The 13914-nt window shown below is 48.2% G+C and overlaps 1 protein-coding gene across 1 annotated transcript in view; it reads right to left on the bottom strand.

Annotated features, from left to right (window-relative positions):
- The window catches only part of GLIS1 (GLIS family zinc finger 1), a 176515-nt gene extending 172060 nt beyond the window's left edge, over positions 1-4455 (bottom strand). Inside the window, 3 exon segments of the mRNA XM_064720276.1 lie at positions 3558-3941; positions 4167-4199; positions 4202-4455. Of these exon segments, the coding sequence (XP_064576346.1) occupies positions 3558-3941; positions 4167-4199; positions 4202-4388 (604 nt within the window). The 5' untranslated portion in view covers positions 4389-4455.
- Positions 4456-13914: the final 9459 nt, after the last annotated feature.

Here is a 13914-nt window from a genome sequence, read left to right on the forward strand (position 1 = left end):
ATACTCTCAACAAGGAAACATCCAACTACTGCAACTCGACCAGCTTATTGTTTTGCCCACTGTAAGTTAATATCTGAAGTGGTTGCTGCAAAGGTCCGGGCCATTTGGATGATTTCCCAGTGGCACAGCTAACAGGATAAATCTCGTCATTTCTACTGAGTCATGAATTAGGTACACTGAACAAAACTGGAAAAGAATGAAAAGGAGAAGTGTTTCCTGGTAACAGCCATAATCAATGTCATTTAGAAACTGAGATATTTGGCATCTTTATAGATTACTCTTTTGTCACCACTAAAACCTTCCCAAAAGCTTCTTCCCTGTAGACAATAAGTATTTTGCTGTGTTACTTTCAAAACTGTAATACCGTAGCATGAAATTCAACAATGTGGAACCAAACCCACAGAATCCCAGGAAAACACTGTAAAATGGACTTCATACCTTATGGTACAGTCATTCTATGTCAAATGCCTCTAAAAAGCAGTGTCTGTATGCAAATACTCTGCCTTGCTACACACAGGGAAATCAATGACCAAGAAAAGCGTGGTGCTTATCATAGCCAGCCACATCAGAAGGGGTTGGCTGGGTGAGAACTGGGCATTTATTTTAAACAGCTCCCAAACAGAACAAAGTATGAAGCACAATTCCTAAATAGTGTTATTTTCAGCAAACAACCAACAGCTCCATCCTGAAAAGTTTAGACCCCAATGATCCAATTCCCAGAAATAATCCTCACCACAACCCCTCAAGTTTTTGTTTGGCTCTTCAGAAAGTCCAAAAGACTCGCTCAGGCACGGAAGCATTTTGCAGGATCATAACTTAAACACTGTGAAGCAGCACAGTAACACCACAGAGACACTGCAACAGCAGGATACTTCTTCCCCATTGTGATTACTTCAAAGCTGCCCTTTTTATTAGTAGAGCAGTGTATCATTTTGATTCATTCTTTTTGGAAAAAAAAATTAAAAAGTAAGACTTATTTAGGAAAAAAAAGACCTTACAGGCAACTATAAAAATCAGTTTTGCTCTTGTTAGAGAGCATCTTTTGCACTCCCTACTTGCAGCTTTCAGCTGTGGACAAACCAAAACCAGGAGGCACATTCTGTAATCTAACCCAGACTGCAGAGGGAATTACTGGGTACATGGCACTCTGGGGCTGCAGAACAGGAGACGCACGGCACGATGCTCTGAAATCAAGCTGTCATCAGTTTCCTTCCCAAAACCTTGCACTGGGTAAATCTGAGTATCTCCCTCACTTCCACATCTTAGCTTTATCTTGGTATATCACATCCACGTGCTCTCCCAGTCCTTTATCTTCCTCAGAGAGCCAGGGCTGGTGGGAGATGGTTTGCACAGCTCCTTGGAAGAGCAGCAGCTCTGCTGTCTGCAGCACAGCCCGCTTTAGACACACTGATTTGTGAGCTGGAGCACAGTGAGCACTCCAGAACACCCCTGTGGACATTAAAGCACTTGCTGACACTGTCCAGGTTCAGAAGGAGCAGCACATCCCACACATTTTAAATCAGACTTAGAATTTTACTTCAAGTTTTACTTTTCCTAACTCCTCCTGAAAATGTCTTCTGGGGGGGGGAAGGCAAAATCAAACCAAACAAAAAACCCCAACAAACAACAGGAAGCCAGCCAAAAAACTCAGTGTTGCCATCTTTGGAAAAATCCAACATTATCCATCAAATCCTCCTGCTCAGTTAAATGAGCCCTCTCCTGCCCATGGACACCTACTTACTCCCATGACTCAAGTCACCCATACACTGAAGCAACCACAAGGTAACACCCTGGACAGAAAACATGCTAAACAAAAACAGCAACAAAATGTAAAACACTTTTTTTCCCCCAGTGGTGAAAATGGGAAATTGATCAGTCAGGAAAGATGAAGTAGGAACCTTCTCCCATGCCCACCTACGTCTACTGTAAAAATCCCAAGTGAGTGCAAAGTTTAATTCTTCCTCTTTCCCTCCCTAAATTCCTGCCCTCTTCAACAACGAGAGGGATATGTATGAAAAGAGGGCTAAACAGCTCAAAGGAAAAAAATATTTTAAAAGTATTTCAACAGTTTTCCTGAACAGGGGAATGCATGGGCAGGGTTTTAAGCTAGTATGAACCCTGTCAAGTGGCACCAACCTCACCCGTGGGACCACAGGGGACTGCAACAGCCTTTGAGTCCCTTCCACAAGCACGGTACAAGAGCTTGTAGCTCTCCCTTTATTACTACGTGAATCCTCCTTCTCCCCCCTCCAAACAGGAGCCTGTGTAACAGACCTTCATTTCACTCCTGCCAAACATTAACAACCTCCCTTTTTTTTTTTTTTTTTTTTAAATCAGGAGAGAAGAATTGCAGCATTAACAAACAGAAAAATAAAAAAGGTAATTTATAACCTGCTGCTTCACTCTGTCTGTATTCAGTGGTGATGAACAAACACATCCTCGAGGCTGCAGGACAGACCTAGCACAGATCGAGGTGTTCATTAACATAACTCCGTGGCAGTGAAAGGTGCCATCACCCTAGGTAACAAGCTCACAAAAGAAAATGTCACTTCTCCAAGGGCACGCAGCCTACTTTTGATTTTCAGAAGAATGGACAGAACTGGAAAAAATCCCAGTGAGAACAATCTTACAGCGACAAGATAACTGCACTTACATATCTAAAATAAAGAATGTGAATAGACTGATAAGAAAAGAAAAAGGAGAATTACCTTTTAACTTTACAGAAAACATTATCTTAATGTTAATCACCTTAGGTGTACCTATGTCTCTGCAAGCGACTTTGTAGCATAAAGAAATGCTCCAATTCCCTCTGAGCCCATCCAGGGACAGAGGGATTATTTTAAAACTGAATTTTGATTAACGAATTTCAGCTGAGTTAACCAGTTCTAGCTGAAACGTGTAATAAACAGATTTTTAGTAAGCAACTCCTAACCCTACTTCAGTGCCACTTTCTTTAACGATGGAGAGCTGAAAATCAGGCATTTGCTAACTAGCAGAATTTGACCTTTTGGGCACCAGGAGCTCCCAAGTCTGAGGATTCACCGCCTGAATCCAGCATTTGAAACACCTCCGTGAAATACAAACTATAAAATCCAAGCAACCGTGGTGAAACTGCTGAATAAGAACCAGGCATTTATTGTCAGCCAGGCACGCTCACAAACAAACACCCCACACGAACTCTCTGGCGCAGGACAGACCAGCCCAGCCTTCAGCACCAAGCCCAAAACCACCTTTGAGAAGTGACTGCATGAGCAGCACCGGCTTACAACAACTAAATAAGATGCTGGTCTCAAGATTTTTTTAAATACTATTTTTTTAAATACTATTGAGAGACACTCAGCTTCACGCTGGAAAAGTACAGTCTGGTTTATCCTGTCCCACCAAGGTGCTCAGGAAAAAAAAAGTTTTAAAGCTTAAGTTAAATAAACAAGTTAGGAAATACACTAAAGACCAGAAAGGGAGGAGGGAGGGGGAAAAAAAGCTTGTTACGTTTTTATTTGTGTAGTGAATAGGTTTTTGGTGATGGCAGTGTTTAGTTCATGCATTTTCAAACTCACCCTTCACGCTTTGATGTTTCTGCTGCTGGAAATAATCTTTCGAGCCTCTAGCGCATCGCAGCTCCTGCGCCCTGGGCAGAATCGGAATCCTCTCAAATATGCTGGGTCGTTTGGGGATGAAATCTAGCAGAGGTGCTGACATCTCAGGGGGGCTCTGCTGAGGCTCCGTGTGGTCACCGCCGTTACTGACAGATACTTTAAAGGACATCTGAGGATTCAAGTGAGCTTTACCAGCGCCGGGACGAGCCACCCGCGGCAGATCCTTCTGAGACGCTCCCTGGCATTTGTCGCTCACCTCGACGCGGGCGCTGCCTTTCTGAGCCGCGGCGAGCTCACAGTGCATGTCCGCTTGCGGCTGCTGCTGCCCGGGCCCCCGCCGCTCTCCTGCACCGAGGGCACACGGGCTGTCAGCGCGGGCGGACCCGCCGCCGCAGCCCCCGCCTCAGCCCTGTGCCCTCCGTGCCGCCGCCTCCCGCCTCAGCCCCGCGCCGCCAACGGCCGGTAACCGCCGCGCGTGAGGCGGCGCAGCCCGCAAAGCTCACCCCGCAAAGCTCACCCCGCAGCCCGCCGCCCTCACGCCGCGGTCCCCGCCCGCTGTCTCACACACACCGGCCGGACGGGGGAAGACTCGGGGCGCTCGGACCCCGGCGGCGGCTCGTCCGTGAGAGACGGGGCGGCCGATGCCGCGCGTCGGCTTCGCTCCCTCTCTAGGCAACACTGCCGGGCTGCTCGTAGCCGCTCCCGGGAAGGCGAGCGCGGCCGGGAGGGGCGGGGAGGGGACCCGGCACACGGGCGGGTTGTTTGGCCGCCGGTGCCTTTCAGCTGAGGCATCCGAACAGCGGCCGCCCCGGCAACCACGGACGCGGTGGCAAAGCGGGTTCGCCACCGCCGGGCTGGCCGCGGCCCCCGAGTCACCGGTCCCCGAGGGAAGGAGGGAGGGGGGAGAGCCCGGCCGGGCGCGGTGACAGCCGCGCCCCCGCGCTCCTACCTGGGAGGGGCCGCCGGGGGGACGCGCTGCCCGCCGGCTCCCGCCGCCGCGCCGGGCGCACGGGCTCAGCCCCACTCCCCCGCCGCAGGGCCGGCTGCCAGAGCGCAGGCGGCCCGGGCCATTACCCTGGCGCGGCGGCGGGGCCAGCCGGGGCGGGCAGGGGGAGGGCTGTGCCGCCGGGGCCGCCCCTCGGGGTTTGGCAGCGGGGTACGCCCGCGGGCCCGGTCCGGCTGCGCGTCAAGGAACGCGGCGCGTAGCCCGTGCTTGCGGGGGCTAGTGGGCCAAGGTCAGCCTGAGAATAGGCGTGCTCTGGGTCCGCACCTTCCTGGTGCCCGCCCGGTGCGGAGAGTCCCTGCAGTTGCCCACCTCCTCCCGAGCGGTCCGTGATTTTCCCTCCCGCGGCCCCGCTGCCATGGGCCCGGACCCTTTCCCTTTGCCCGCGGTCGTCGAGGATCCTTGTGCCTGTCCCCAGGCAGTGTGCTCAGGCGTGCGGCTGCCCCGGCACTGCACATCCACAAGGCAAGCCGCCACTGAACGGCTGGCAGTGCCCTATAAACAGCTAGTGTGCGAAAGCCACAGCCACTGCAGCATGTCACAGCGGAGCAGCAGGAGAGAGCACAGCCTTGCCAAGGACAGGGGCTGGGAAGCAGGAGATGTGTTGGAGGTGGGTACAACCTGGCCAAGACATCTCTCTGGTGATGCAGTTCCAGCTGCATTCAGCGCTTCAGTCTATGGATGTGCCTCATTCCCTGCCTGCCCCACAGGTGCAGGAGCTGGCCCGTGCCCACACAGACAATTAAGCTAGCTCAGAGCAAGCACCACAGCATAGTGACATTTGCACTGGCTCCTCCTGGGCCAGCTTGGGTCTGGAAGCAATCTGGTTGGGTTTATTAGCTTGGGCCTGATTCCAAGCAAACGCAGGCTGAGCCATGATGTGCAGCTTTGCACCAGAGAGCTGTACTAGCCCACACTTTTCTGGCTCAGGGATGTCTGCACCCTCCTGCCCTGCATGCTGCTGTCAGCACAGGTGCAGCACAGCAGGTCTGTAACACACCAGGACAGCTTGAAGATAGGAGAGACTCAGAGTCAGCCCTGATTTACGTGGGTGTAAATCAGACAGACATCTGGCTGGAAATCCTGCTTGTTCACAGCAAACCTAAAGGAGAGGCTTGGGAGATCTAGCACAAGGAGGAGGGACAGCTACTGAACTGGCATCTTGCTACACCCCTCCTGAGAAGAGTCCTGCAGCGAGACAAGAGATCTTCATCTTCTTGTAGCACAGATGCTGCACAGAGTGCCTCACTCACAGTTTTATCCAACCCTTAATAACGCCTGCCACGCTGCAGTGTACAGAGTACAGGAATGGTCAGGACAGCGGGGCATGACTTTTTCTTGGCAAATGCTATGAATGTTGTGGATTTAGTGGGAGGGAAGCAACTCTCAATAAAAGATACAAGATCCTGAGATAGAACAAGTAGTTCTGGGAGAAGCAGTACTAATGACTCTCATTTGCAATGCCTCTCCTCATTCCTGCCTAGCGTGGATGACATGGGGTCTATCAAGCAGGGAACTTGCCAGCCTTTCCCCTCAATAATCGCAGCAATAGGGTATTTTTCTTCTGTAAAACCACATCTTAAATTGTCAGAAGTTAATAGCTTTCTGTCAAATGTGGTTGAAAACTGGTAAATGCCCTCTGAATATCTTAGTGGGAACAAGAAGCTACAAAAAAGGAAAAAATCCCCACCTTACCCCTATGGGAAACAAAACTGAATATCAACTAGCTGGCACAAATACTGAATTGGAAGGTAACATCCTAGGGATTTATGAAAACAAAGTAAAAATTTTCAGTGTACATTATCACACCACCTCTTAGTGCTCTGCTAACCTATGCCACCATCCCCCAGTCCCGTCCATCCACGGGGCCCTCAGGACCAAGCTGTTCTTTTGCTTTGATTTGGAAATGCTGAAGGCACCTGGCAGTACCACCACAAGCAGTAATTATTTAAGACAAAAATACACCACGGCAACAGCCTAAACCTCAGTTGATATGAAGAAGCAGTAAAATTTACAGAGGGAAATATTATTCCAGAACACAGTGTAACCAGAGAAATCCCACCGCTTCCAGTGCAGGAAATAAATGGCATTTAGGTGGATCCTGAATGTGGGCTCATCTTGTGCAAATTATTACAGCTATATTGATACATGCTGCCCAAATATCTGGAGGGAGTTTCCTAGAAAACAGGGAGTTTTGGATATATGATGTACCTTCCTGGAGGGATTTTCTTTTGTGGTTAGGGATTTTCCCACAGCAAGCAGGGAGAAGCTCGTTAACCCTCATCACTGCATTGTGTACCTGAGGTCGTGTGTGTCCTGCTCATAACCGCTGCTGCTTTTTTATCAGCAATACCCAGAACTTTCTGCAGAATACCGGCAGGTGCCGCCAGTGGCTCAGCAATGGCCCAGGGCTGGGCTGTTCCACGGGCAGGAGCGGGCACGGAGCTCCTGTTGCCGCTCCATGTGCTGGGCACCCTCTGCAAGCCAGGAAAGGTTCAACTGAAGCACATCACAGCTCCAAGCTCCAACAGCACAGAGGGTAAAGGCCCTTCACGCCGAGATGGATTTCTCCGTGGCAGATCGTGTCACAGAAATGCAGACCTCACAGCCCAAGCTGCAGGTCTCCCCGTATTCATCCCACAGGAAACGAGGCCCCGTGGACTCAAACCTGCACTCACAGCGCTGTTTCCTCAGGTTCCAGTAAGGCATTTGGCAGCTGTCTGTGGTGGGACTGTGCAGCTGGGGATGCCCAGCCCTGGCCCTGAGTGAGAGAAACAGGTGGTGCATGGACATTCAGAGCTGGATGTGACTGATAAAAACTTGACTCCTAGAGCTGTTGAAAAGCAACGACTTGGTCACTCTGGTGAGTCCACAGACGTGGAGGAACAAGTGCTGGGAGAAACAAATGCTCCTTGAATAACTGTACTAATGCAAGAGTTAAGTAGTCCCTTTTCCTACTGAATCAGAAGACACTTCATGTTTTGGTTCTGGAACAAAGGTCAGGCAAGTGCAGTCGTGGCTGCTGAGACTGCTCCATGCCCTGGGTCACCACGACTTTCCTGCATGCACGAGCTGTACAGCACACTCTGATTCACCCAATGTTGTCACCACATCCACGAGCTAGATGGGTGTCTCCCTTCTTGTGTCCTTGGGAAAACCAGTCACTGGCCTCTCTCCCCTTACAGCAATAGTCTGCCCTTAGGAAAGTGGGGGGAAGATTTCACTGTATTGGCCTTCTTGTTCAACATTCCTGGTTACCAAGGGCCGTGGTTGTTGGTCATGGCATGGCCACAGTTAGGCCACTTTGCTCTTCTCTCTATTAATGATGTCACCATCAGCAAAGCAAATCTTTCAGCTGAGGCCATCTTCAGTCCCTCAAGCTAGTCCCTGCTTCATTGAATCACATATGAAAGGTGGGGTTGCAATTTGGTATAAAAAAACATCCAGAGGAATGAAACTGCTTGCCTGAATATCCTCTCTCTTGGTCAAGTGAGTAGGACACAGGTGCTGAGTAATTAGAGACTTGCCCATCTGCCCATTCACTCCTAGCTGGTGACCAAAGAGAAAACAGGTAGTAGTCTAAGGCTAGCTTGGGCCAGAGTGAAATTGTACCAGTAAGGAGAAGTTGTTTTAAAAAGTTTGATATGTTTTCCCTACTGACATCAGGCATGAACAGATCATTGCCATGACAGTGTTTTCAGGTGCTTTTGCAGATGCCCAACAACCTCCTTGCTCTGAACTGTCCCTGTGCTCACAGCTGCACAGGCAGACACAGTTTCTGCCTGGAGAGCTGGATACACAGGAGGACAGTGAGAGATCATCTGTAACAGGAGGTGGGAAAGGACACTGCATGAAGGAGACTCCAGTTCACCAAATGCAGCCTTCAAAGCTCTTTACCTTGGTCAGGAAGGGATGGCTGTAACCAGCCACCGCCACAAACCGGCTCTTGGAGGAACTGAAACCTCCCGCTGCCCCAGCAGCTCTGTGGGAGGAGAGGAATGAGGCAGAACCGATACAGTTAAGGTGAGCTGCACACTGCAAACAAGCAGAGGTGAAGTATTAATCTGTAGTTCACATATTGAAGTCATCTCTTCCAGCAGGCAACACAACGAGATTTTAAAAGGACACAGTTGAAATTGTGAGAGCTTTGTGTAACTGCTGCAGTGCAGACAGAGGTGGGAGGTGTTACCATAAGCATTCTCTTAATACTGGGCAAAACAAGCTCTCTGGTGGGAGAATAACAAACTTTATTACAAATAACCTGGTTGCAAAGGAACTGTCAATTTACACACAGCAGTTTATTTACAGAGGCATGCCAAGTCCAGACTTGTTTTTGCTTTAATTTACTGCACCACAGATAGTAAAAAAGAAACAACCAAACAAAAACTGAGCCAAAGGGATTGTCTCTGTGAGTATGCTCGTTTCTTAGAGATTGCCCATATCCCTTTAAGGCAGCACAAAGCCCTTCTTTATAGTGGTTTGAAAATGACCTCCTAAATTAAGGCAGCAGGGTCAAACTGACCACACATTATCTAGTGATGGACTCAACTATTGCCTCATAACTTACAGATTTGTTTATAGTTCTTGCAGTTAGAAAAAAGAAATTCCTCAGATCATGCTGACTTATCTTTTAAACACAAACTTCTACAATAGCATATTTTGGGAAAATCACATGGTAATCTTGAATCCACCTTTGTCTTGCAGAAACTGCAAGAAATAGCCATCATCTCCAAAAGCCACTGTAACACTACAGATCCCTCCTGCCTCTCCAGTTAATTGGCAGATCATTCCTGGGAATTTTGGGGAAAATGCCTGTAAAGAAGGGTCCAAGCAGGATGTGGTGGTTTACACCTGCAGTTTTTTCCTCAAACATTCATCTGTATTTTTTCTCTGCATCAATCCATAAATAGATCTGTCTCTCACATCATGTATGCACAACACAGGTAGTAAAATAAACTTCAGTCATAAACAAACAAATAAAACCCCCTCAGAACAGAACAACTTAAGGATGTTCAGCTTGTAAAATCCAGTCCTTGGCACTGGGATGTGCCAGGACTAGAATGCTGGTACAAGCTTGACTCATGCCTACTCTAAATGAGTTACAGAACTGGAGTTATAACATGAGCCCCAGTTATTTTGCCTAGGGTTCCATATATTCAATGCACTGAAGAGAGTGATTGCTGAATGAGCAACTAGTCACTCTTCATTGGCACAGTGTCTGGGCCACACAGGGAATGTATTTACTGAACACCAGCCAAGCCCTGTGCAGAATATAGAATTATTCATTTACTCCAGGGTGTTTCTTTGGCGTCCATCACTGCAGCAGCCTACTGATTTGGACACCAACATTTCATTATCATCACTGGAGGTGAGGGAGGGTGGGGTCAGGCTAAACCCCATTTCACAACAGGGGCCCAGAAGCCAAAATCTTCAGTTTGAGTGCCAAACTTGTGACAAAGATCGACTGCTTCCCTCACCCTTCGTTCCAGGTTATTTAGCATTTCCCATCATTGTCTATGGTAAAACTCATTTCCAGTTCCATTGGTCAAATTCAACCCTTGGTGTCCCAAAGAGAACATGCAGAATCTGGGAGACTTGCAAAGTGGCCATCTGTGAAGAGCTGAAGGGCTGTAGAGGATCTCTATGCAAAGCACAAAAAAGACAAACCTGTATTTCCCTGGCAGTTTTCAGCTTGCACTAATTACAAGAGTGGACTTCTCTTCCAAAAACACATTGTGGTTGCTGATAAAGCTTTCCCAGAACTGATTGCAAGTGTGTGCAAAGACAAAAACCCCTCAGTACCCAACTTTGAGATGCAGCCATGCTCAACCCAAAACTTTTACCACCCCTGACAAGGTTCACAGCCTGGACCTGCTCTGAGCAGTGACCTCTGGCAGTGAGCAGACAGGAAACCCAGTGCCTTACAGAGCTACTGCCCCATCTCCTGCTCCTCAGAGCTTGCCCTGGAGATGGGCACAGGGTCTGTCTCTTGAGCTGAAACTTCAAACACTAGTAAGCCCACAACTAGAATTTGTTTAGCAAGAGTAGAGAATGATGCTTACACATAACCCTCAACAATCTTTGACTCACAGGTGGTTCTATATTTTCATTCCTAATTCCTGCAAAATTCCTCCAGGGCTCTTGTCATACCTTTCCAGACAAGATGCAGTTACATACAGCAGCCCACCCCAGCCCTGTGTTTTAGGAGTCAGATTTAAAAGTGGAGTTATTCAAGAAGTGAAAGGCAAAGCCTGTCATTTTTTGTGCAGGGGTAGAGAGGAATTCAGAGTACACTCAGCACTGGTTCCTTTGATGATTGCATGAGTACATATATGTGGCTTAGACCAGAGTTTTCTCTGCAATACTTACTGTAGGAACTGAAAAGAAACTGAAGCAGAAATTCCTGTGCCATCACCATTTATTGGATGAATCAGCTTGCATATCCAACAGGGAACTATTCCCACTTGAATTTGTGCTTTGTTCTCATGGCAGGCTCCAGAGACCCCATGTTCATCTGTCTCCTGACTGACTAGCTCTACTGTAGTCCCAAGAGTTTTTTAAGGACAGAAAGGTGATATCTTCTCTAGGTTATTTTTTTGTTTTCTGAAATCTGAGCATGGTGCAGGCTTTGCTCCCTCAGACACAAGGAAGCTGCACTGTTTGTTTATTCTGTGCCATTTGTGGCCGATCTGCCAGATGCAAATCTCATGGTAGAGTCTGCAGCAAAGCAAAGCAACATTCTACATCCCTTTACAACACAAGAGCTTGGCAAACCACATTCCAGGCATGTCCACAGCACCCAAATGCATTTAACCCACACAGCAAATACAGGAACACAGTACTGGTGATGGAGAATATCAAAGAGCACAGAGGGAGGAGGATGTGGGGACAGTGGGGAGGATTCTCAACTTGCAGTGTGGTGTCTGTGATGATTCCAAACAGACTTCCACTGTTCTATTGCATCTTTGGGAGAAGTGGTGATGGGAGTGGCGGGAACGTGGCTGCCATGGGTGTGTGAAGCCCTGCAGCTCCAACACACCTGCTTGAACAGGGAAAGCATTGCGAGCTGCCACCATTCATCCACAGGGAAAGGGGAGAGCACTGTATGTGGGAAGGCACCTCCACAGCCAGGGGTGCTCCTGAGGCCACCTCCATGCATTCCATACCTCCCCCCAGCCCTCCCCAGGAGGAGCACCCATCCCATGGGTGGCCACGGGCAGGGGCTGGGGGAGGCCTGGCAAGCACAGAGCCCAGCCTGCACCACTTGCCTGTGACTGAGCAGGTACAGAACATCCATCAGCGGGAGCCTGGCCCTTCCCTGGCTGCCCTGGGAGCTGCAGGAGCAGGTGGGAGCTGGGAAATGGCTGCTGCAGGCCTCAGGACACCGAGCACAGCACACACAATGCAGCCTCTGTTCAAAGCACACAGCAACAGAATCGAAACCACTTCATCTCAAGGGGCATTCAGGCCTGGAGCCGCGACTGGCACCGGGACAACTCTCCAGAGTGGCAGAGCTCCTGCTGAGGGAGCGAGTCCTGCCTGCCTCCCATGGATACAGCAGTGTGCAGGGGCTTCAAGGACCAGGGCCTCTGCATTTGTCCAGCCACAGTCTGTGTTGTAATCTTCACTGCAGTGTTGTTCTTGCCTCTCTGCTGGGGCTCTTCTCCATTCTCTGCAGCACAGTCCTTCCTGTCTTCTCTTGGGCTCTTGACCCACCCCTATTTATTTCAGTTACCTTCACGAGCTACAGCTGCTGCCCAGCTAAGGACCCTGCAGCTGGCAGCTCGTTTGGAGCAACTCGGACCCACACAGATCCCACAATACAACAACATATACTCAGGCCCCCACATTGACACACACAGATCTTACAATACAATATATATTCAGGCCCCCACAAGTCTGAATTTTCAAAGCTGTATCTCAGAAAATGAAGCAAGATCGGTTTTTTTCAGATTTATAACTGAATGCTCAGGAGCTTACACCTCTGTTTCATTACTCCACTGTAACAGGAACATGGATCTGAACCATCAATCACATACCTCTCCAGAGCTGCAGTGAATATTATTTCAGGTACTCTTGACTGCAGTTCTCTTGTGGGAGAGGCAGGTTGTTCACAAGGTTACCAGAATACTGTTTCACCTGTGCATGCAGCAGGCAATCCAGCAACAAGATGCAGCTCAGCTTTGAGATGATTAAACAGGCTTGAGGGATCCAGTTCAGTTGCAGCTACACAAAACCAACTGTAAAAAGGCTTTATTTTTTTCCTCAGTACCCAGAGTGCAGAACTGAACTCAGGAGACTCTTCCCCTACCTCACAGAGGCTTCACAGACTGATTCTTATGTTAAGACAAAAGTCTACAAAAAGACTTGAAATGCCACCACAGTTTGCCAGGGGAATAGAATTATTCCCAAAGCCAAAACCAGAATAAGATGTTATCAGTTACTCAACTTCAAAGGGCACCCAACATACACCTAATATTCTTGTACACTGTGATTCACAGGCATGAGATATTGTTAAAGATGCACTTTTAAGTTAAGGCTTAAAAAGAAAAAGCCTTCAGCTCTTTAAATATTGGAGCTGTTAAAGAAACCACAAAGCAATCAGCTTTTGAAAGCTTTTCTGTCATAGGGAGAATGCCATGAATCACACACTCATTAGCAGATATGTGCAAATCTCTGCTGCAACACAAGGACAGAGCTCAACCACTTTGCCATCAAAAAGTCATCTACATTTTAAGCTCGTTGTTCAGAACTGTAACACTTCATTAGAACTTGCAGTTTATGGCTGTGGGAGTGTTGCAGAAAATACCACAGCAATAAAAAAAATACTGCACCTGTTCAAAACTGTGAAAAATTTATTTGAAATTTTCATTTGAAGTATTTGGGTTACCAGTTACACCTGAGGTACCAGCTAAAGCATCAGGTGCACGTTGCAATGCCAAAAAATATGCAAAATAAATTATTTAATAAGTTAGGCAAGTCAAAAAGTTTCTACCTGTGGTAGAAATCAAGCATGGGGAAGCTTTAGCTTAACCTTTAAACATTGTGAAAGGCTATCTATCATCTTACTGCATTTGCTATGGGCCACCTCAATGCAAAAAGAACAATATAATTCTAATTTCTCATTTAAATTTGGTAATTTTCATTACCAAATCTAACATCTGCAGTGTCTGCATTACAAAAAAATTACCTCTCTGTACTGAAGAAAGCAATATGCAGCTCTCACTGGAGATTCAGGGGTTTCTCTTTTACCCAAACCTTACAGACACCCTATTACTACACAGCCACATCACACCAACATAACCAACCCCATGG

Source organism: Zonotrichia leucophrys, chromosome 8 (genome assembly GCF_028769735.1).
Source record: "Zonotrichia leucophrys gambelii isolate GWCS_2022_RI chromosome 8, RI_Zleu_2.0, whole genome shotgun sequence".
Classification (NCBI taxonomy): domain Eukaryota; kingdom Metazoa; phylum Chordata; class Aves; order Passeriformes; family Passerellidae; genus Zonotrichia; species Zonotrichia leucophrys.